The sequence below is a fragment of the Dermacentor variabilis genome, chromosome 10 (genome assembly GCF_050947875.1).
Source record: "Dermacentor variabilis isolate Ectoservices chromosome 10, ASM5094787v1, whole genome shotgun sequence".
Lineage (NCBI taxonomy): Eukaryota > Metazoa > Arthropoda > Arachnida > Ixodida > Ixodidae > Dermacentor > Dermacentor variabilis.
The window spans coordinates 52,577,390-52,600,175 of record NC_134577.1 but is presented as its reverse complement, the minus strand read 5'-3'; the positions used below and the strand labels follow the sequence as shown (position 1 = coordinate 52,600,175).

Genomic DNA, 22,786 nt, shown 5'->3' with positions numbered 1-22,786 from the left:
TTCCTCTATGGCAACTCGCCATAAGGTCTGCGCAGCTGTCCCGATTACTTTATTTATTTAAGCTGGACTTCCTTGTCAAATTGCTAAAACAATTGGTTATCTTACTTTTCATTTGATCACGAAATTTTTCATTGGTGTTTTTTAGACGTCACTATCTTTTGAAACCTATCCAGTTCTGGGATCCAATTCGCATCCCCACGTATGCGAGGGAGCCACACATGTTTCTTTTTCTGTTCAGCCAAACAAGTGACCGTTGCCTTGGCCGTACTTGACGACAAACATGCCAATATCTTAAGCGACTCCAAGGCAGCCATCCGCGCCTTCACCGTTGGCGCCGCGTGTAAGGATGCCTGCCGCATCCTCGACCGCAAAAGCACCCACCCACACTCTCACGTGGTTCCCCGCTCACATGGGATCCATCATGGGAGAGAGAGAGAGAGAGAGAAGTTTAATGATACGAAATGCTGAGAGGTGGGCCTGAGGTATGTTCCTCTAGCCAGCTACTCGGCATAGGGGGAAGGGGAAGAGGGAAAGAAAGAGGGAAAAAAGAGGTGCATGATGGGTGACGATGACTATAGAAGGAAGATGTAGAAGATATGGCAAGCAATTTGGCATGCTCAAAGTCTGCGATCCATGGGAGGCCCCACAAACTTCAACGAGGTGGCCCACTCCAAGGCGCGAGGCCTGGCTCTCCGCGACCATGGGGAAATCCACCTCCGGGCCGCAGTGGGGGAGAACAGAGGTCAACCGACCACATCCAATGAAATTACGTAGCACTTTTATCTCTGCAGGAGAGACTTTCCCCTTCCTCACAAGAAGTTAAATAGAGCGCAGGCATTGACCCTCAGATTATTGCAAAGAGGCTCGTATCCTAGCCCGGCTTTACTCCACAAGCTTTATCCCGATACTTATGCCACTGGTTCTTGCAGGCACTGCAATGGCTTCGCTAGCCTAGACCATATGATCTGGCCTTGCCGCTCGTTTCGAGGCACAGAACAAATCAATGAGGACAAGTGGCTCTCCGCCATCAAGAGCCCCGATGCCGGGGCGCAACTATGGGCTGTCCAGAGGGCCCACGATGCGGCGGTCCGGCATGGCCTGACTGTCCCAACGTGGGAGCGGCCCGCAGTGCGCTCCGTCGCGTACCGCAGGACCTTCATTAAAGTTTTGCATCTATCCATCCATCCGTAAAAAAAAGGAAGCTCAAAAGGCTCTTTTCGTTAATGCCCTGCTATGGGGCTGCTCATTTTGCGAGCAGAGAAGAAAATGGGCGAGCCCTTATTCTGTCGCCGTCTTGCTTATTTAAGGAAGGACATTTTGGAATCAAGGTTTAGACAACCTTGTTTAAACGTTTCCACACCGTCTATTCTTTCTCTCGGAACCTCCTTTCTTGGAAACTGCCGGGGGGTGTTCGCTCAGCCGTGAAGGAATGTATAGTTGTTTCGGGGAGGTTTTTTCTAAAGTTCATAGTGTGTTGTATATTTGTTTATTTCTTCCAGACAATTCTGCACATTTTAGCAGTAACTGAAATTTCCTAATGCCATCGAAATATTGGCCAATTGGCATTGCTGCAGACGCTCAAAAGATTCTCTCTTTTGGGGCAGCTACATTGGGTTTTAGCTACAGGAACGTATGCATGTCGGTCTGCGATATATAGATAGATTTTATAGATAGTAAATGTTGCGAGTTCCTTTGTGACAGAAGGAGAATACCTGGTTAACTTACTGATTCATTATTTTGCAAAATTCCAATTTATTTAACTAATTCAATTTATTACCATCTAGTTTGTTCTTCTTTCCAAAAGCACACCTTTTCCTCTAATTAAAGATGTCTCTAGCATTAGTTTGTCTAATTTAATTATTTGTACGATTTCGTCTGTGCCCTCGCATATACTTTTTCCCCTCGCGTTTTCTTCCACCGCCCCATCCCTTTAACCGCCGGATTCTTGGCAAATCCGCCGTGGTTTGTACGCGCCATAATATAAGAGGCAACCAAGCAAGCAAGCGAGCCTCATCAACATCATTAGCGTTTTGTGGCCAAACCCCCCCCCCCCCTGCCCCCTCATGCGCACGCGCCGCAAGTACAAGGAAGAAGAAGAAGGTCACGGTGAGGGCCAGCAATCGCTTCACGATAGCTGAATGGGAAGTCAGGCGTCTTGGGCCATGCAAGCTCAGCCCAGAAGCAAGGCTCCTAAGCCGCACTCGAAGAGCGCAAAGACCGCAGAAACGGGCAGCAAGGGTAAGGCACCACCCGAGACCACGGAGTCTGTCAAGGTGCCCGCGAAACCCGGGAAGTCGACGCCCGACCGATCGAAAAGCTTGAGGCAGCAGCGGCACCACAAACTGGGGAAGCCGCGAGCAGAAGTGGCCTCTTCCTGGTCTGCCGAGCAGAGCGGTGCGGTTCGCAAGGAAGCAGCTTGCGAACGAGACAAGGTGAGAGTAAATTCACTTCGGCATGGCGTAGTTTGACCGGGATGCCTTATTTAGCCCTGATCCCCACAACCGTCATCGGCCCGTCCCTTCACAGTTACGGCACCGCCGTCCGCCAGGAGCGTTTAGTCACCGGTGCCTCCACGCGAACGGCGTGCGCAAGTGTGTTAAGGTCATTGGCTAAGGTTGCGGCACCTCAGTCTTGAGTAGAAACTGGTGAAGAACTTTTTTTGTGTAATATGTATTGCCACGTCGTCGTTACGGTGACGAATAAGATATTGCCAGATAACTTTTTATTGGTCGAACTTGTGCCCAGAAAAACAGTTAACACTCGCAGCAGAACGATAGCTGCGAGCACGGCGGTCGATCGTCGAAATTTTATCCGCGGGTCATGCGCGTTGGCTATTTTTTAGAGGTGGTCCAAGATCAAAATTTTCATAAACAAATCGATTACGAATGGCAAGTATTGAATATCGATTTAAATATCGAATAATCAAACGCAGATGCATGACAGGAATATTTATTTCGGTGTAGTTAGGTTTCCAGGTTTGTACCGACGACTAAAAAGAAAAGACATCCAGCTCTCACCAACAATTTGGATCACGTTTAAACGGAAGATCATCAATTATCAATAAAAAGCTGCAAGAATAGCCTCGCATCTTGACAGCGCGGTTCTAAACAAGCTTTCCAAGAATGAATTGCTGTTGTCTGAAAGACATTGAATGAATGGTTAAAAAATGATTACATGTTATGGAGAAAAGGAAAAAAAACTGCTGAAGGATTTGTGCGCTGTAGACACATGTAACAAGGCCCGTTTTAGGTCAAGTAAAACATCACTGTTTGTGGTTTAAGAGATAAACCAATATTTGACTAGGCTGGATGGAACACAAAATTACAGACTAAAAGCGAAATTCACAGACTTTTATTTAGGCTTTCGCCGTGAAACCAAAAACAAAGCTTGCATTACCCATTTCGCACCTGCGTTGCTTCAGGTCCCTTTTTTACTTGTGGTATTTTGCGATATTTTGTTTAGCAGACGGAGAGCAGTAACTCGACTTCGCCAGTCGGTTTTGTCGAAGTAGCTCATTAGATTCGGTATTGGAAAATAACCAAATTTTTTGTTTCTGAATGCCAATACGAATAGTGGGTGTGTAATATTCTATTCGTAACCGAAGCTTCGAACATTCTCTCACCCTTAATGTTTATACATGACTCGACGTGGGCAATGTTGGCATTTTCACGATTTTTTTTAGTAGAATTAGGTACTTCTTTCGTATACTTACCGAGAAAACGTTTCTATCTAGCGTCCAGCGATCTTTTTAGCGATGTCACAGAACAATTGACGGCACATTAGTGACTTGCTCGGATAGAGAAATTGTTACTAATTGGCTACTTAAAACGCACTTTACTGCCCGAAAGCTACAAATAGGTAGAAAAACTGGTCGTATGGAGCGTAGGTTCTTTGATCAAGTTGTAGCAGTCATGGTATCCGATCCTATATGCCGTACGCTGCGATTATTTGCGCCTAAGGATTTCCATTGAGTTGCTTGTTAAACCAATGTTCCAAATGCGGCGAGCGCTGCAGTTTCACTAAATACGTTCCATCGGTGGTCATTCGCAAGCATGGCCGCAAGTTATCGAAACCAATTGCCGTGAATTTTACGGCGACATTTAGATAAAGGCGTAGATGTCGCAGCGACTCGGTTCCTTCACGAGAATCAGCATCCATTGCTTCCCTTCCTCGTGGGTTTGGGATAAGTCAAGATAACGCAGGGGTATATTATGGGGATCAAGGAGCAGTAGCGTAATGTTGGACTTTTTCATAACGGCCGCGTAATTATCAGGACCACGTTAACGTAAGGAAACGGGTGCCGCGGATTTTATGTACCCGTTAAAGAGCGGCGATAACCAGAGAAAACTTTGTAACAACCTGAAAATAAGGGTTATATAGTTCTCGGCAAATCAGGTTACTTCCGCTATTCTTTTAACTGCGCTGTATATGTAACCTTACAATCTGAAGCCAGTTAGGGTGGAAGCTTGGGCTTGTTGGTGATACGGTGGAAAACGGACGCAGCGCAAAAAAAAAAAAAAAAAAGACAAGGACACGACTGCGCTGTGCGTGTGCGTGTCGTTTTCTCGTGTTCGTGTCCTTTTTTTGCTGTGTCCTTTTTCCAGTGAAGCAAAGATGGTTACACCAGAATTTCAGCTGTAACCATCCGTTGATCTGTAAGTACATTACCAAACTAAAAGTACTCTGGTACACCCCGCTTGGAAGTTTGCTGTCACATTCCTCACCATCTCTTCGGACACTATAGATGAATGTTAAACGTTTTAGTAGAGGCGTTAAGCCTTGTTCGCCTACATGAAATTGTTTCGAAACGGCTACAGTGTAAAAAATTCACTGTAAAGTTCTAGCGGCGACGACTTTACAGAGACACTGCAATTCAGTGACTTTTTTTTCTGACTTTGGGGACACGCTTGAAAAAACGTCAATAACACTGGTAGTGGATTCCAACGTAATCAATGATGCTCGCTTGCGCTCAATAACGTACAACACCATTCGCGTCGCGCATGGAATTTTTGTGATAGGTTTCCGGGCCCTATATATCTATATATCTATATATATGCCCAAAGATATCTATAGCGGCGCCACAGCCACCATAGCCCTTCATAAGGAAAGCAACAAAATCCTAATAAAGAAAGGCGTCAGGCAGGGAGATACGATCTCTCCAATGCTATTCACAGCGTGTTTACAGGAGGTATTCAGAGACCTGGATTGGGAAGAATTGGGGATAAGAGTTAATGGAGAACACCTCAGTAACTTGTGATTCGCTGATGATATTGCCTTGCTTAGTAACTCAGGGGACCAATTGCAATGCATGCTCACTGACTTGGAGAGGCAAAGCAGAAGGGTGGGTCTAAAAATGATTCTGCAGAAAACTAAAGTCTTCTTTAACAGTCTCGAAGAGACCAGCAGTTTACAATAGGTAGCGAGGCACTGGAAGTGGTACGGGAATACATCTACTTAGGACAGGTAGTGACCGCGGATCCGGATCATGAGACTGAAATAATCAGAAGAATAAGAATGGGCTGGGGCGCGTTTGGCAGGCATTCTCAGATCATGAACAGCAGGTTGCCATTATCCCTCAAAAGAAAAGTGTATAACAGCTCTGTCTTACCAGTACTCACGTACGGGGCAGAAACCTGAAGGCTTACGAAAAGGGTTCTACTTAAATTGAGGACAACGCAACAAGGTATAGAAAGAATAATGATGGGTGTAACGTTAAGGGATAAGAAAAGAGCAGATTGGGTGAGGGAATAAACGCGAGTTAACGACACCTTAGTTAAAATCAAGAAAAAGGAATGGGGGGGGGGGGGCATGGGCGGTACGTGTAATGAGGAGGGAAGATAAGCGATGGTCATTAGGGGTTACGGACTTGATTTGAAGGGAAGGGAAGCGAAGCAGGGGGCGGCAGAAAGTCACCCCCCGTGGGCGGATGAGATTAAGAAGTTAGCAGGGAGAAGATGGCCACAAGTAGTACATGACCGGGGTAGTTGAAGTATGGGAGATGCCTTTGCCCTGCATAGAGCGTAACCAGGATGATGACGATGATGATGATGATGTACGGCGACAGCATTCGTTAGAGTTCCGATGCTTGAGCGCGCGTCTTTCGCTAAGTGATTACATTACAACAATGATAGGCAGGTGAAAAACGATCGACAAAAAATTATTACCAATTTACACGTCTGACTAAGTGACATTACTGCTTGTTTATTTTTTTATTGTGAACATACTACAGCCTTTGAACGCAGGAGTGGTTACAAAGGTAAAAGAAAAGCAATCACGAAAAGCAATTGATTATTTTAACTTTGGTTACAAAGGATTCCGCTTTATTACAACACACAGCTCTGCTAGATAAGTCTTTCCGTTAAGAGATAGCGTAGGCAAACCGTGAATATTTATGTATATTAACGCGGTTTGGAGGTTGGCGATCTACCTTACTGTGGTTAGTTCTTGATGAGTGTAAAAACGGATCAATTAAGTAACGTGACCATGGAATTTTGAAGTGGCCATGCTAAAAAAGGTGAATGAAGTTAAGTTTTGAAATCATTCCTCGTTATGCCAGTAGTTCTAAATGCGCTTTCGATAATCTTCCAGAGACACTGGATTGCCTTGAATAATCAGAATATATCAATCTGCCTGCTAGTTTTTGTATGCGCTCTACTTTCTCAATGAGGTGTTTTTGATAAGGGCTCCAGAATAAAGCAACATATTCTAATGATGGTCTGATAAGTGCTTTGTAGGCATTTCATTTGACTTGTGGAGAAGTATTGGGCGGCTTCCTTCTTAAGAAGGATATAGATTACCTTCGGCGGTCTGACATATGGAGGAGATGTGAAGTTCCCAGTTAAGTTTCGACGTCATAGTAAGGCCCAAGTGTTTTGCCTGATTGGATTTGACGAGTGTGGTGTTCCCGAGAGTATACATGAAATGAAGTGGATTTTTCTTGTTAGTAAATGTGATGTATTTTGTTTTCAGCGCATTAAGTGTTGTGCCCCATGTGTCGCACCATGAAAGGATGGATTGAAGTGAATTGTTTAGTTCGAATTGGTGTCCTGTATCACGTGCAACTGTGTATACTACACAATCATCGGCGAACAGCCGCACTCGCACCATTCCTTGGGCAACTAGATATTAATCAAATACATAAGAAATAAGATAGGAGCAAGAACGGACCCTTGCGGAACACCTGAGTATACTTCAAGTTGCTGCGAGACATGTTATCTATGGCCACACTTTCTCTTCGATTCAATAGAAAGCTGCAAATCCATCAAATTATATTGCTCTCAATACCAAAGGCTGCGAGCTTTAAAATTAAATCTTTATGCGGTACAACGTCAAACTCCTTGCAGAAATCTAAGAATGTTGCCTCTATTTGGTCCGTTAATATTTTTCATACTTAACGTATTTAACGTTAACGTATTTCGAGTTATTAACGAGCGAGTTTGGTTACGGTTGACAAACCTGTTCTAAATCCGTGTTGTCGGCTGTGAAGCAGTTTGTTACTTTCTAAATGGGATATTGTGACCTTGATTATGTGTTCTGATAGTTTGCAACAAGCTCTTGTTAACGACACAGGGCGGTAGTTATTTTATTGTAATTTCAAACCCGATTTGGGAATTGGAATCACCTTAGCATTCCCCCAATGTTCTGTAAGGCCGCTGTTTCAACGGAAGTGATAAATATTTTGTGCAGGTATGTGGATACACATTTGGCATAGTGCTTCAGAAATGAAATAGCAACGTCGTCGGAGCTGAGCATTTGTTTAAATACAATTTTCCTAATAGAGAAATGATGCCTACCTCGCTTATTGTTAACTCTGGCATGGACACTGTCACTATTTTCCGGGCTTTCACTGTTAGCTAGAATTGTCAGTTAAAAAACAGTGTGCTCCGTGCAGTTACTTTTTTAATCCACTACACTTGGAAATTCGAAATAAACAAATGCCAGGCGTCAACCGCTACGTTACGATTGTGGTAAGGCAAAGCCAGATGGATAACGAGAGAGATCCAACCTTGTGGGATGGACAAGAATCGAATCTAGGGCGAAATGGCAAGTCACATTAAATCGAGGACAGCGCCGAAGACCTGAAGGAAAGACGCACGTGGTCATCGCTTTCGTGTCTTTAGCGATGCAGAGATTATATGTAGTAGCGTGCGTAGAAATAAAAGAAACAAAGTCGTCTCATAAAACAAGGCGGCGGGAATATTTAGTGACAATTCACGAGGCGCATTTGAAATTTGGACAATTCTGATTGAGGTACGGCATTAGAACAAAGGTATTGGGGAGTTAGTCCAGCACTCGGAAATGCAAGGCTTGCTAAACTGTATTGAATGTGTTGAGTGTGCACACACAAGATACACGAGCACTGGGTTGCCTCTTAAAGGGGTCGTGCGACAAGCGGGAAGCATGTGTAGTTGAGGCAGTTTTCCTCTAGTGCTGGCAACAGTGTATGGTGATCTTTTGCTACGAGCAGGAGGCCGCTCCAATGACCCTGCGAAACCGGCTTTCCAAAGCACCGACCCCTGGTAGTCCTAAAAGCGGAGCGGCATCTCCAGTCGGGTCAGGGCAGAGAGACGGAGTTCAGGCCAAGCAGAACAAGGTTACCGTTGGTCGTCGAAGCGAGGGTAAAAGATCGCCACAAGGAAGTCGCAGTCCTACTCACATCAGGACGCCGGCTCCGGTATCCGGCAGCGCGGTAATCGCCGGCAACAGCGCCGCAGTTGCGTCCAAAGAACCCCGGCCAACCTGTGCCGCAGAAGGTACGCATCATCCCGTGACTCCAGTCGCTGGCCAGGAGGTTCCAGCCGAGCAGGACCCGAGACCGCACAGTGCAGCCGAACCAGCTCCTTGCGCACAACAAGTTCCGCGGATCTCGGAATCACCCACAATTGCCTCAGTGATAACTCCTCGAGAAACGAGCAAGCCTTCGGAGAGTCGATTTACGGTGAGCAATGTCAGTTCGCGTGCTCCATGTCACTGCTGGTTAGACGCGATACACTGCAGCGATCACTGATCAGTCGGCGCTACGCAATTTGGAGTTATAACTTATGACAAGGCACCGTTACATGCAACTACCTATCTTTCCTCCTTTACGTGTTAGGGATTTAGTCGCCATATCATTGCGCGCATGTTATTTTGACCTTAAGGCTCGAAGCGACAGAAATACGGGTTGTGAGTAAATGTTGCTTCGGTGCGAGAAGTACAGCCACTCATATACAAATCAAGTGCACTTTTGTTCGTTGATTCAACCGTAAATTTTTGAGGACAGTGACAAGGCAACGAAGGATTATGAAAGCAACCACTACGACGTGGCTTCCGAACTATGGTGTAGAATGAGAGCGTTCGTTGGACGGGTACTCGTCTTAATTTACTTGTATACCTGACGGCGAATTGAAGTTGCTATCGGTTGCACCGCGCCCGGCCCCAAATTGACGTGTGTCTCACTTTCCTGCACGCCATTTATTTCAGAGCCCCTTAATGGTTAAGCGTGGCGTGCCTCCGATGGGCTACGGCGTGGTCGTCTTCGTCGTGCTCGCCATCGCGGCGCTGTTGTTTTACTTCTCGAATCGACAGATGGCCGAAGGGACTCGCCTCCGCGCCTGCAATACGCCGGCGTGCGAGGCCTACTCCAGCCTGCTGCTCGCCTCCATCAACTCGTCGGTCGAACCGTGCGAGAGCTTCAGCCGCTACGTCTGCGACGGTTGGAGCAGTAGCCACGACCTGACGGTGAGCGAGGACAGCATTCAGGCGGCGCTCGACCAGATTCATCGTTTGGCGGCGGACAGCGAGGTGCCGGCCTGCGGTCAGAACGCGATGCAGCGCGCGACCGCCTTCTACCTGAGCTGCGAGTGCGTCGGCAGGGGCGAGTGCGACGAGCTGCAGAAGGTGAAGGCGGCGCTGCGAGAGGCGGGCATCGTCTGGCCGCACAGGGCACCCAGTCCGAGTGTCGTGAAGACGCTCCTTTACACGTCCATGACGCTGCGCTGGGCCAGCGTCCTCGACGTACAGGTTGTGCCGCGTGCGAACCAGACGCTCGTTTACCTTCGCATATCGACAGAATTTCGTGCCTTAAGATCCAAGTTCCTGGAGCAGCTGCACTCGCCTGGCGTTCGGAAACGGTACTTTGATGTTCTCAGATATTACTTCAAGAGCAAAGGAGACGTCGTTACCAACGAAGGCATCGTGACGTTCGAGCATAACCACCACGTGGAAGTCGACATTATGAACATTTTAAGTGACGGCGTCCGTACAGAAAGCGACGTGATATTCGGGGACTCGGACGTGTACTACGTCGATCAAGAAGTGGATCGTGAGGTCTGGATCGACGCTCTGCGCGACTACGGTGTCAGGGTGGGCGAGAGTGACGAGATTGTGTTCAAGACCGACACTCCCGCCTTCGCCTTGAATTTCGTCACGATGTGGGACAGTGACAAAGAGCCGGACCTGCACGTCTTCGTTTCCTGGTGCACAGTGCAGGTGGCGGCGCTGTTCGCCAATCGGTTGCTGCAGGCTAACTTCTACGGCAGCCCATCAAAAGCGAGGGTTGGCCATGGCGTGTCCTGCTTCAGCAAGACGCTCCTTCTCGTTGGCGACCAGGCACTTTACGCGTAAGATAATAATCTACATGCTCGTAGAACTGTCGGGTGTCTCGGGTAACTTGGGCCAAGCGCTTAAGCAGAGAACTTGTGCTCTACGCGTATCGAGAATTGTTTGCTGTTTTTGGCAGCTCAAATATCTTTTGCTATGAGCTTATGTCGCTCATTATCAAATTTTAATTAAACATCATATAAAGCACTGATTTAAACTAGATCTCTGTTGGAGACGCTAACTGGGATATGGGGTTTAATCGGTTTTAAAGGTGGTTTTTATTGTCTACTGATAAGTTATGACGGTTAAAAACGTTTTTTTATATGGAGATACCACTGCTAGATACCAAAAGCTGCATCTTCACTTGCGTGGGAAAAGTAACCATCTGTTCATGTTCGCTAGGGTAAAAACTGCTATTGATTGCTTCGACACAGAGATGAAGAAGGAACTAAGCTTAGTATATGTTGGCATACGGATGCGTTTCGGATTTTCACGCAGTCTCAAGGAATTCAAAGCACAATTCATGGTTGCTATCTGCCGTCTGTGGCGAGACAGAAGTCTGGATAATTTTAAAGCAAAATTTTTCGGAAAATGGATGGAAGGATACGAGCAAACCACTGCCGTATAGTTCCATAAACGCCGGACTTTATACACTGAATGAATATTTTGAGTAAGCGTTTCCGAGTTAACTTTGAAAACAAAATATTGTAAGCAATCTTCAATATATTTCACAACAGCTGCTAGGCTACTAGAGCGTATTAAGAAATGCCCATATCATTTTCTTCAGTGAACTTAGCTCTTGTGGGTTTAGAGCTTTCGTGTCTCAACGAAGGTACTCTGGAAGGGTCGTTAGGTTCGCAAATAACTCAGCATTCCTTCATGCATCCAACTTTAATTTGGCCGTCACAAGCAATCTTCAATATATTGCACAACAGGTGCTAGGCTACTAGAGCGTATTAAGAAATGCTCATATCATTTTCTTCAGTGAACTTAGCTCTTGTGAGTTTAGAGCTTTCGTGTCTCAACGAAGGTACTCTGGAGGGATCGTTAGGTTCGCAAATAACTCAGCATTCCTTCATGCATCCAACTTTAATTTGGCCGTCTTCCTTGACGTCTATGTCTGGTCAGGAACACGAATCAAGGTCAAAACAAAATAATGCTTATGCGGCATCTAAAATGATTTTAACTTAGCTTTGCGCCACCACTTCGCCATCTGTCCAGCTGGAACGGCAGCGTAGCTGTTGGCGTCCAGACTCGGAGTTCGCCCAAAAGTGAAACTGTCATTGCCAACTGTTCTGCAGGTACCGGCAAATATTCCTGCCCTACATGCTGCGTGAGATGGCCGAGGCCATCGTCGTAGATGTTCGCCATGCAATGCAACGCCGCGTGCAACGCTGGAGTCGACACGACACTAACCTCACTGTCGTACGGGACTGGGACTCCACGAGCATTGCGCTCAAGTACTTCAACGAGGAGAGTAGAGGAGACGAGAGCTCGGAGGCCTTGCAAACAAGTGCGTCGCGGTTTTCTTTGATCTTCGATGCTGCATCTCAACTATGTAGCGACAATGACATCGCGATTTCTGCACGACATCTTTTTGCTGCGTCGGCCACGAAAGTCCCGTGACCAAGTCATTGTGCTACTACACTCGAGGGGGCGCGTTTGTTTCACACGCCCGCCAACCACATTCCAGTAGAGGCGGTATGTAAGACCCTTTTCGCAGCTAGATTTCGATGCACGTCAAAGAACCCCCCGGGGGGGGGGGGCGACATCTGTCTGATACGTAGTCCGATTTCTGCTTTGGAACATGGACCTAAAGTGACCATTGAGTCGATTCCAACGATCCCGAATGATTTCGAAGGCTCTCAGCCCAGTGCCTTTAGCGAATGCATAAATAGGTCAGGGACTAGAAATAGTAAACGTGGTGAGCAGCAAGGAAAAACCGAAACCTACGTAATGTCTGAATGCGTGTGGTGAGTGTGACGTTTCAGACTGTATATTTAATATACCGACGCATGCCAGCGCCGATGCATATCGGAATACTGTAGGTCATTGCACTGCCAACCGTTGTACGAAAGTGCTATTTCGCCATACTTGGCCCTTGCGCCGCAAAACGCCGCATTCGTCATTATCAATGAAAGGCTGTTCTCATCGCAAAAAAAAAAAAAAAAACATGAGAATCGGGTGTGGTCGAAGATTGAAAGTTCAAGATACAAATCGTATATTACACTACGTATCCATGAAAGTAAAAACTGACATCCAAACGTGTGTAGCACGAAGCTACTAGGAATTCTGCAGAACTAATTTGCCGAACTACGTACATATCCTACTTCGATGAGGAACTATTTGATATTTCGTAATAATGAAACTAACCTCATTTTTCGCAGCTACCGTGTGCTTAATTTTGATTCTGTTAACCATCCGCTGCATAAAGCTCTGCAGATTATCAAACTTGAAAGGAGGAAAACGTTTCAGTTAACGCAGAAACAAAATGTCCTATGCAATTTTGGTTTTCGGTTTCGTGGCGGTAGCCTATAAATTTCAACCTCTGAGTTTTACTTTTCGGTCATTTAATGTCTTTCGCAGTCTAGTCATCTAGCAGTTTTAACTTTTTTGCTAGAATAAGTGATGTTCTTGTTGCAACGGGCCCTTTTACGAATAGCTAACGCCCAGACGCCCTTTATTTAGCGTTTTTGAAACCTAGTTGTCTAGCAGCAATTCATTCTTGCAAAGCCTGTTTGCAACTAAGATCTAAATTTGTTGAGAGACTATTTGTGCGCTTTTGTTATGACAATAAGAGATCTTGTTTGGAGAACTGACGATTTGGCCTTATTAGCTATTTCTTGCACTAGTGAGTAAAGGCGTGATTACTCATTTATGCCGAAATAAATATTTATGATGTGTATATATAAGATGTCTGCGTTTGACTATTGATTTCCGATACTTACTATTCCAGTTTGATTTCTATTGGAATGAGTCGATGTATGCCAATCTGCAGTCTCTCTGTCTCTGTAGCTATTACGTTTCTGATTGTTGATTTCGAACCCGATACCGCCCATCACAGAAGCCATAAACTCTAACTAATGATTCAGTCTCGATTAATTCCTAAAAATACGGAATAAAACAATATCTCGAATTTTCCTCTCACAAGCCAGCGCTTCGAACCGCTGGGCGCGTTATATGTGTCTCGTAGCAACAATTAACTTGCAAAGAAATTGGCGGAGTATCCATTCTTTGGAGATGATTGGCTGCGTCAACCTGAATAATCATTCTTGTGCTGCTTGCCTCAAAACCCAGTTTGTCGAAAGCTCTGAGCATATTTTCCCGGACGTCATGGTTCCGTCCTTCGCCCATCTTGTAAGAGGGGGATGTACTTCGCCCTTGGGTGGGCGTCAGAACGAATGGTCTGAAGTGGAATGATGTCGGCCGCACATGAAGCCCTAATAATGGGCGACACCAGGAGTTTTTTGCCAATTATTCGCCATTTCGTTTTGACAGGATGTTTACACCGCGCGTTCATTTACGTCGTTGTCTCTAAAGGGCCACCCGGGGCCGACATGGGCAAGTCCCTGGTGGACAACTGGCGTCTGGTTGCGCGGGCTGCTCTATCCGACCCGACAACCAGTCGGGCGTCGGGCGCCATCGAGAAGCTGCAGCTGTACGTGCTGCAAAACGGCAGCGTGCCGCAGGGACCCGACCTGTCCCTGTTGCCGTACGCGTTCAGCTTCCCCTACTTCAACGCTAACGCCTTTGCCGCCGTCAACTACGCCGGAGTGGGTAGCCTTGTCGCACAGGGGCTGACCGAGCTGTTCCTGGACGCGCTGTCCAAGTCGAAAGCGGACTCCGCGCTCCAAACGTACCTGGAGTGCATGCGAAACAGCTCTTCGTCTTCGGTGAGTGCTGGACGCATTTTCAGTGGGGGTCGCCGAACAGTTTCGATGTGTGGAGCGCCATGAATCAGCGATCATAATTAAGGGTGGTATCACGTGCTGTTTTGGGGTCGTGCGTTCGGACGTGTGCAAGTCGGCTCCGCAGGAGCAGAAATGTCCTGTTTATTTACCGTAAGCAGCTGTATTTGGGGATTCTTAAAGGGAAGCTGAAACACTTATCGAAAAAAATGAGTTCTCTGCGGCATCCTATAGTTTTGGGTCTCCTGAACACGAATATCTGGTTCAAAAAGGGCGGAAACAAACGCAAGCGGCTGTTTTTTTTCAAGAAAACGTGCACCAGCGCCTCAGGGCATCGCGCGAACGCCGCTGTTGCCCGTGATTGGTCGGGGCCGCTGTGACGTCATTCGCGGCAGTCGCCGGTCGGCGCCGCCGTTTCATAGCGTAGCACGCTGTTCTGTTCTGGCTTCATAGCTGAGTTGTAAGCATTATGGCACGTTCTCGCTGTCTCGGACAGCTTGTATTTTCGCCGTACTGTTCGAACCGACAGCCGATACGGAAAACGATGGCGGCAACGGCGGCACCGACGATGTTGAGTGTGCCAACAGCGAGAGCGATGGGTGCACCTTCCCGCGCGTTGGAAATCTTAGCTATTAGGTATGTTGTTTTTTTTTTTCATGCAGCTGCACGTTCCAGTGACGGGAGAAAAAATGCGCTGAAGTGTCACTGGGAACTTGCTGCTGAAGGAATGCCGAAGCACTAACTTCTCATTAGATTGTAAACACAGGTGCAATGCCGCGATGTCAAGCACCTTGCCGCTGCTTGTCTAAAGTCCCGTGGTTTTTTTATTGCTGATCACGGAGTATGACATATAGGAGGTGAAACTCCCGTCAGCGCGAGCGAGCGCGGGCGACCAGATAAAGTCACAATTGTTGCATGCGCCGACGCTACCGTATACAGTGGCGGCACCATGCGGCGCGTAGTAGAAGCCGCAGCGGAAAAAAAAAAGCAGCGCCCGGCAGGCGGCTCCGGCAGCTCCGGCCACTCCGTGGTAGAAGTCAGGCGCGCGCGGCCGAACGGGAGCAACACGCTCAACCGGTTGCCCTGGCAACCGAAACGGCGGTAATTTCTTCCCATGCCGCCAGGTGCCGTCAGCATGAAAATATATCCGCGGGCTTGTGACCTTTACTGGTCGCCGCAAACAGCGGAGTTTCCACTACTAAATATTTCTTGCTCCGTGGTGCTGATACACAATCGCGAACATAAGTACCGCGTTTCAAAGCGCGTACATACAGTGTTGCGAGGTACAGTCACGGAAGTTGCTTATCATACACATCCAGAGATGGCCAGAGGTATTATATGTGCAATATTCATACTATGGTTCGACGACTTTGCGATTGTGGCTCGATCAAAAATCGGTATGCGTGACCCATGCTAGTGTTCACATAAAGATATTAGGCAGTTTTAGCACCGCCGTGTGGTAAACACGATAACTGCAACCGTACGTCGAATGTCAATAGGCAAGCCTATACTCCATTTCATACCTCAGGTGCAACGCTGCGGAAGCTAGGCACGAAGTCCGGTCACCAAAATTTATTACTGCGCGCGTTTCCGTCTATGCTTCGCAGCGTGCCAGCGGCATTTGCTCGCGCGAGCATGCACGTGAAGCTGCCGCGACGGGCAGCTTCACGAAAGAAGTTTACGAAAATCGCAAAACAAAACAAACGTGAGCGGCGGCGGCGGCAGATCTCTCGTAGCGCCGTTCAGTAAAGCGCAGGACGGAAAGAGGCATGCCAGCACATGCCAGCACGCCGGTCCGGCAGCTCGGTCCTCGCGAATGACGTCACTCTCGCCGGTTCTCTCCTCTGGCAACCACCTCACCCGGCGCTCCGGGAAGCGATGGGGTGATTTAGAAAGCGATTTCCGCCCCTTATATTATCGAAACGAAGAAAAAAATTTCGGAAGCGTAAATTATTAGGTCTGTTTTCTCAATCCCAGCAATTCATGAAAATTGAAAACCGTTTCAGCTTCCCTTTAAGACAAGCCCTCTGGTAGAGCGCTCCGTCACTCTGCTGTACAGTGTCGATTCGTCGAAACGCTTGCGGCCCCTCGTGAGATGGCGGAGAGCAGGAACGACACCAACGCCATTTGTCTATTTATGAGCCCTCCTCAACTTTACCATGGTCTCTTATATGGTGCTCGACGGCCGAATTTGCTTCTGCCGTCCCATTCGGACGGAGAGACCATAAGTTCAGCGGAGGGCACGGCTGTCTACTACTCGGCGCCGCTTTGTACAGGAAATATATGGACTCGCAGTGGAGGAAAAGAAGCTACGAAAGCTACCAGCAAGTATGCAACCGCTAGAGTAAGCAACGGGGCAGCAAAGAACGTTAAACGCAAAGTCAGATAGGCTGAGAAAACCGGCTAGGTGGCGGTAATGGAAAAGAAACCGGCTATGACTAACTACATAAGAGGCAAAACATGAAATCAGTGCAGAAACAATTCATGATAATTCAGAGGGACCCGCCGCGGTTGCTTAGTGGCTGTGATGTTGGGCTGCTAAGCACGAGATCGCGGGATCGAATCCCGGCCACGGCGGCTGCATTCCGATAGCCGTGAAATGCTAAAACACCCGTGTACTTGGATTTTGGTGCGCGTTGAACAGACCTATGTGGTCCAGAGTCCCTCACTACGGCCTGTCTCATAATCAGATAGTGGTTTTGGCAGATAAAACCACATAAGTTTTTTTATTCAGTGAGAAGCTCTAAGTTTTGAAGCCAGATCAGGATGCCGTAGAACGCGCACTTATAAAGTGAGGTACACCAAGGAAGAAGCATGTGCTCGCAGCGGTAAAGTTATATATATATATATATATATATATATATATATATATATATATATATATATATATATATATAAGCCAGCTGTCCACCGAGCTGCCACGTAATTCCCTTTGTCGTGCCCATCTCTTTGGGTATCTTTGTAGGTTTTGTAAGCTGACAGGATTACAACGCATGGATTATGGAATGGTAACGAGGACCATGCAAATGCATCCTTGAATGTACTTTGTCAGGCCCAGAGGCGAATATGATGCCAGGTTAGGAGAATCAAAACCACGGAGGGTGGGTTCAGTGACAACTTGCGTTAATCGAACGGTTGGGCAGGAGTTGACAAAATCGCTTTCGGCAGTGTGTTGTGGCGGTGCTGATGGCAGGTTAGTCGACATTATTGCGGGAAAGCTAAAATCGCCGAAGAGTAAGATCGGAGAGTGGTAACGTAATTCATTTACCGAACGCATATGTTTTCTTCTGCAATAAAGTTGAGATCATAACCAGGGGGGCCATAGCGGACTAATATCATTGTGCGTGGGTAACTGGTGCTACACAGAAGGAATGCAATTTCTAAGTAAGACGATTTCTGAAGATGAGTGCACTGAAAGTTTCTTTTCATGTGCTCCAATGAATACACGACCGCCACATTTGTTAGTTTGATCATGCCCTAAGACATTGAAATTGGGGAGGGGGGAGGGGGAAGACACAATTTCAGAGTACTCTACTGTAGAGTTAAGCCGCGTTTCAGTAACTATGATTAGTTGACACATTGATGTGCCGCCATGATTACTGAGAGCACCAAGCTTCGTTACGATGCTACTAATGCCAGTGTAAGACATCCGAAAATAAATTCTTCTAGCAGTTAGCATTGCTTGGTCCTTGACATGTATTTAACGGGTGAGGGACAACCTTTTTGGGTGTTAACGATCAAACTAAGCTTTCTCATCAACAAGCTAGTCTGTCGTGTCTCAGCTTGCACGGCTTCTGTTGTGTGTTGGCGAATTTCACTAAACGCCTTATAGATTTTAGAATATTATGGCAGTAATTTTCTCAAATCCGATATTCAATGCCCTTTGATTTCGCACCATGTGAAAGCATTTCTTCTTGTAGTTTGAAATGGGAAAGATTAACGCTAATTGACATGGTGTTTGCTAATGAATTTGGCCATTCGGTGGGCACGTTTGATCTCTATTGAATGGTCAACCATATTTATTATTTACGCCAAAGTTCTATCATTAAATATTCTGATTCGGCCCACGTTCCTCATTCGCAATCCGTTAAACCAAAGAAGACTAGGTTAGAGCCCCGTGCGTGGTTTTACGAGTCGTCCAGACTGGTTTTAATCAATGCGATATTTTTGCGCATTTTGATCGGAAAAAGTCCAGATATCGTCAACCTGTTTCTTTTTTCATCACAACCAGTGATGCGCTTTTATCTTCAATTTTGTCAAGCCGGTTTTCAATCTCCTTTGTAGCGCTGTCACTCTGGGACAGCTTACGTTGCATGGACTTCCCATGCAAGTTTACCCATATTGGATTTCAGACATTGCTGCCTTTATGTCACCGGACGCTTGCTATTTGACAGCACGGGTGCGTGAACCCGTGTTTAAACTCGACGTCTCCTGACAATTATAGTTGCTGATGAAGCATGCGTGCCCAATCGAATGCAGTATGAATACAACACTGTGGGCTCGGTAGCACAACGAGTGCTATATAGCGAGTGCGTTGCGCATACATTGAGTATTGATCGTTTACCATCAGAAAAACAATTTCAGCCCGTCCACTCTGTGAAGAAGGACGAGCAACGAAGCTGTGGTGTGTTTTACCTCAATATGGACGCATCTTTCTCTCTCTCTCTCTCTCTCTCTCTCTATATATATATATATATATATATATATATATATATATATATATATATATATATATATATATATATATATATATGGGCATTATTATGAATAATATTATAGAGATCTAAAAGACTTCTAGCCACTATTGAAAATGTTCTATTGGTCCACGCTAACCATACAATACTCATCGTTGGCGATTTTACTACGCCTGGCATTTCCTGGCAAACTGGTGAAATTTAAACCCATTCTTTTTACTTATCTGCCAAGTGCAACTCGTTACTTGATTTTACATATTTTACACCTCAGTGCCAATATAACCATATCCTGAACTCTTGTGGCAATATACTAGACCTATCTATGCCTTAGTAACAGAAGCTGTGAATATGTCCTGCGGCGATTTTCCCCTTGTTAAGCCAGATAAATATCATCCCCCGCTTCATAGTTCATTGCAGTTCGCGTTACCTATATAGTAGCATGAGATTAAAGGATACAGCAACACCTCGGTCGTTTTATTTGTCATTTGGAGATTACGTCGGTCTGTCTATCTAGTGGGTCTACCACTATCTTAATAGTGCTGACTGGTCTTCAGTAGTAGAAGCAAGAGATCTTAATGACCAAGTCACGGCATTCACAATTATGATTAAAGATGCGATGAAGAACTTTATACCACTAAAAGCTGCTAAACGGTCCAAATTTCCCCACTGGTTGTCTGTTGAACTGAAAACAGCTTAAAGGCTTAAAGACTGTGCTCACAGGAACGCACAGCGTACAAATCAGGAAACTGGCATATAGATTTTAAAATGTACAGGGCACCCTCTAAACGTCTTTACAAACGTAATCATTCCTTCTATATAGCACGTGCGGAAGCTAGTACTTCTAAATATTCAAAGTACTTCTGGAGACACATTCGTGAACAATCATCCAACAATGCGAAACAAGGTATCTCTTTACTTAGCAACGACAGCCAACCTGTTCCAGATGTCCAGGGCGCCTTCGCCCTACACTTCAGGTCTGTGTATGGTGAAGGGTATAATGACGGAGTTAGTCAGCTTTCCAATCACCCTTTCCTGGATTCCAGTCTATCGGCCTCAGACGAACTTCTGCTTTAAGAGCTTCAAACGCTTAAACCTTTCTTTTTCTTGAGTTTTTGTGAAGTACGTGTCCTTGCTTGTTCCAGTGCTTACTTGCATTTTCAATTCTGCCTTATAAGAGGAACACATTCCCAAAGACTTCAACAACACTGCGGGTCGTTGGTAACACGTTGGTAGCGCGGGTGCGCTGGTAACAAGCTGGTCAAAAATGCATCACAAATGAAAGTTGTAAACTTCACGTGAACGACTAACAGGACTCAATGTCAGAAGTGTCAATAAGAAAATTATCGGCCGACATGAAAAACTCCCGATACAGCGTTCTGCTGCTCAGTACCCGCTACATAACATTATTTTTCCGAGCGTGAAAGAAGCCCACAAATGCACGCAAAATTGCCACGCGACTGGCCGCTCGGGGCACTTTGCATGTATTCGCGGGATTCTTTCAAGTTCGGAAACAGATGTTTATGCAGCAGGTATTGAGCAACGGATAGCTGTATCGGGAGTTTTTTCATGTCGGTTCACAATTTTCTCATTCACACCTTCCATCTATTTGTAATATTTCAGAATTTAATAAATAATTAAGACTAATTGTTTACTTAAGCGGAATGGAAGAAAAATTAGTATCTCAAAGAGACGGCAAGCAACGTTACCTTTGTACTGTCTAGCTATAGCGTGGCATTTGCATGTTTTAAAACTCTAGCTTAAGTTAGCTGGCACACCCTGCATACAACTTCGCTGTAAAAATGCGTCGCAGGTAAGCGGCCGATGCCACGGCTGTCGTGCTAGCGAGTCCAACATCAACGAATCGCCTTCGTCGACCCGACGTCGCAGCGTCTACGTCTCACGCTGTGCGTTGGCCATTATCCGGCAATTCCATTTCAGCATAGCTCGAGTAGCGTTCAGCACATAAACACAACTATTGCACGTTATTCAAAAGTTGTGACCTGTGCGGTGCATAAACCTAGAGATTACGTCAGTGCACGTGTTGCGTAGGATTGAAATTAAGATGTGCGTCGCATTTCGTTTTACACAATTCATGTGAGCGCTTCCCAAAAAGCTTCGTTTCACGTAAATTGCGTGTTGGTTACGGGTAATTTTTGTTATTGTTTTCTTCTTCCGTCACTGGTCGACTTTGCAAACAACTGCGCCTCTTCATAGCCAATGCTGCTTCTGCGTGCAGCTCGATCGAAGCAAAGGGGCGCTATACATGGATCCTATCTCCCTGAAGACGAGCCTGGACGCGTACCGTTCGAGTCGTGACGCGTCCAGCAACAATCGTGTCCAGGGCCTGGAGTTCCTCTCTTCAGAGCAGCTGTTCTTCGTGGCCGCGTGTTTCACGCGCTGCGTCGGCGGCGACGCACGGTCAGGCAGCTTCGCGCATGCGCAGTGCGACGCCACCATTAAGCACGTCGACGAGTTCGCCCGCGTATTCGGTTGCCCTCCCGAGTCGCCCATGAACCCGGCGCAGAGGTGCAAGCTGTTCTGACCGAGTGGCACCAGTCAATACGACGAATATGCCTTTGAGCAAAAATGAATCATCATTTGTGTAGTTGTGACAAACTTCTTGTTTAAGCGCTATCATCGGCACACCTTATGCTGTGAAGAACATAACGTCGCGCGAAATCAATTTTTTTGTAGGATCGTTAGGTCTTGTGGTGTTGCGGAGAAACTCGTGTTGACAGGCTTATGCAGTGGGCCGGACGGAACACAGACTTCAGGAAGACGTCTATGCTACAATGAACATTGTCGTTTCTTAAGTTTACCTTTTGCACTGATAGTGAACTACGTAAGGAATGATTGATGGACCTTTCGGAGTTTGTACTATGAATGAATGTTTGTCGTCATTGCTTTTTTTTGTACTAATTACAAGCGCCGATGCGAAATGACCAAATTCAACAGGCCGCCTCCTAGCTCAGTGTTTAGAGCCTCTCAATCTCGGCTGAGACGAGAAATGCCTTACGTCGAACACGACATAGTTGGAACTGTGTGTGTCATTTCGAATAAATTATGCGCGAATGTGTAATTTGCACATGATTGTCTCATTAGTGCCATTAGTACCAAGACTATGATGAGCACCTCGGTGTCGTACCGGAACACAAACTTTCTCCGAAATGAAGGCCCCTTGAACTCGGCGCTTGCTCTTCAGGCGGTGGCGTCGCGCTCTTCTGGACCGGTACCACAGGGCCAGATGGTCTCGTGTTCGGAGCTCGCACTCTGGATGTGCAAAAAGGACGGCGATGCAATCCCTGCCATGGAGAGGCTCGACTAACAACGTGCTGACGGCGACCCGCCCGGCAGATTATTGGACATGGCTCGTTTGGACGGACGAGGCGACTGATACACGGTCGTCAGGTTGACCCGTGACCAGCTGGAGAACTAGGTCGTGCGGCCGCGAGGTGTTGTGTTCTGCTTCTTCCGAGGAGCTGGAGAGCCGCCTGCACACAACAGGTTCGGTAGGAACCTGTTGTGTGGATTCGGGTAGTCCCGGTAGACAACGTTAAAGCCCCTCCATCCACGCGCCACCGCCGCTTTCGGAAACGTGTATGG

The 22,786-nt window shown here is 46.6% G+C and overlaps 1 protein-coding gene across 2 annotated transcripts; it reads left to right on the top strand.

The window, feature by feature from the left end:
• The first annotated feature begins 2,093 nt into the window (after positions 1-2,093).
• Positions 2,094-22,353, top strand: LOC142560546 (endothelin-converting enzyme 2-like). Of its 2 annotated transcripts, none has more exons than XM_075672732.1 (6): positions 2,094-2,432; positions 8,468-8,938; positions 9,568-10,601; positions 11,883-12,094; positions 14,122-14,474; positions 21,420-22,353. In XM_075672732.1, the coding sequence occupies exons 1-6, from the start codon at positions 2,139-2,141 to the stop codon at positions 21,723-21,725; spliced, it is 2,670 nt and encodes an 889-aa protein (XP_075528847.1). In that variant the 5' UTR covers positions 2,094-2,138; the 3' UTR covers positions 21,726-22,353. The 2 variants fall into 2 exon arrangements, with proteins under 2 accessions (XP_075528847.1, XP_075528846.1); XM_075672731.1 differs by having other exon boundaries at positions 9,463-10,601.
• The last annotated feature ends 433 nt before the right edge of the window (positions 22,354-22,786 follow it).

Coding starts and splice junctions, on each gene's coding strand:
- LOC142560546 (XM_075672731.1), top strand. CDS start 2,139: ATGGGAAGTCAGGCGTCTTGGGCCATGCAAGCTCAGCCCAGAAGCAAG. Junction 2,433..8,467: donor CAGCTTGCGAACGAGACAAG/GTGAGAGTAAAT, acceptor TGCTACGAGCAG/GAGGCCGCTCCAATGACCCT. Junction 14,475..21,419: donor GAAACAGCTCTTCGTCTTCG/GTGAGTGCTGGA, acceptor TTCTGCGTGCAG/CTCGATCGAAGCAAAGGGGC.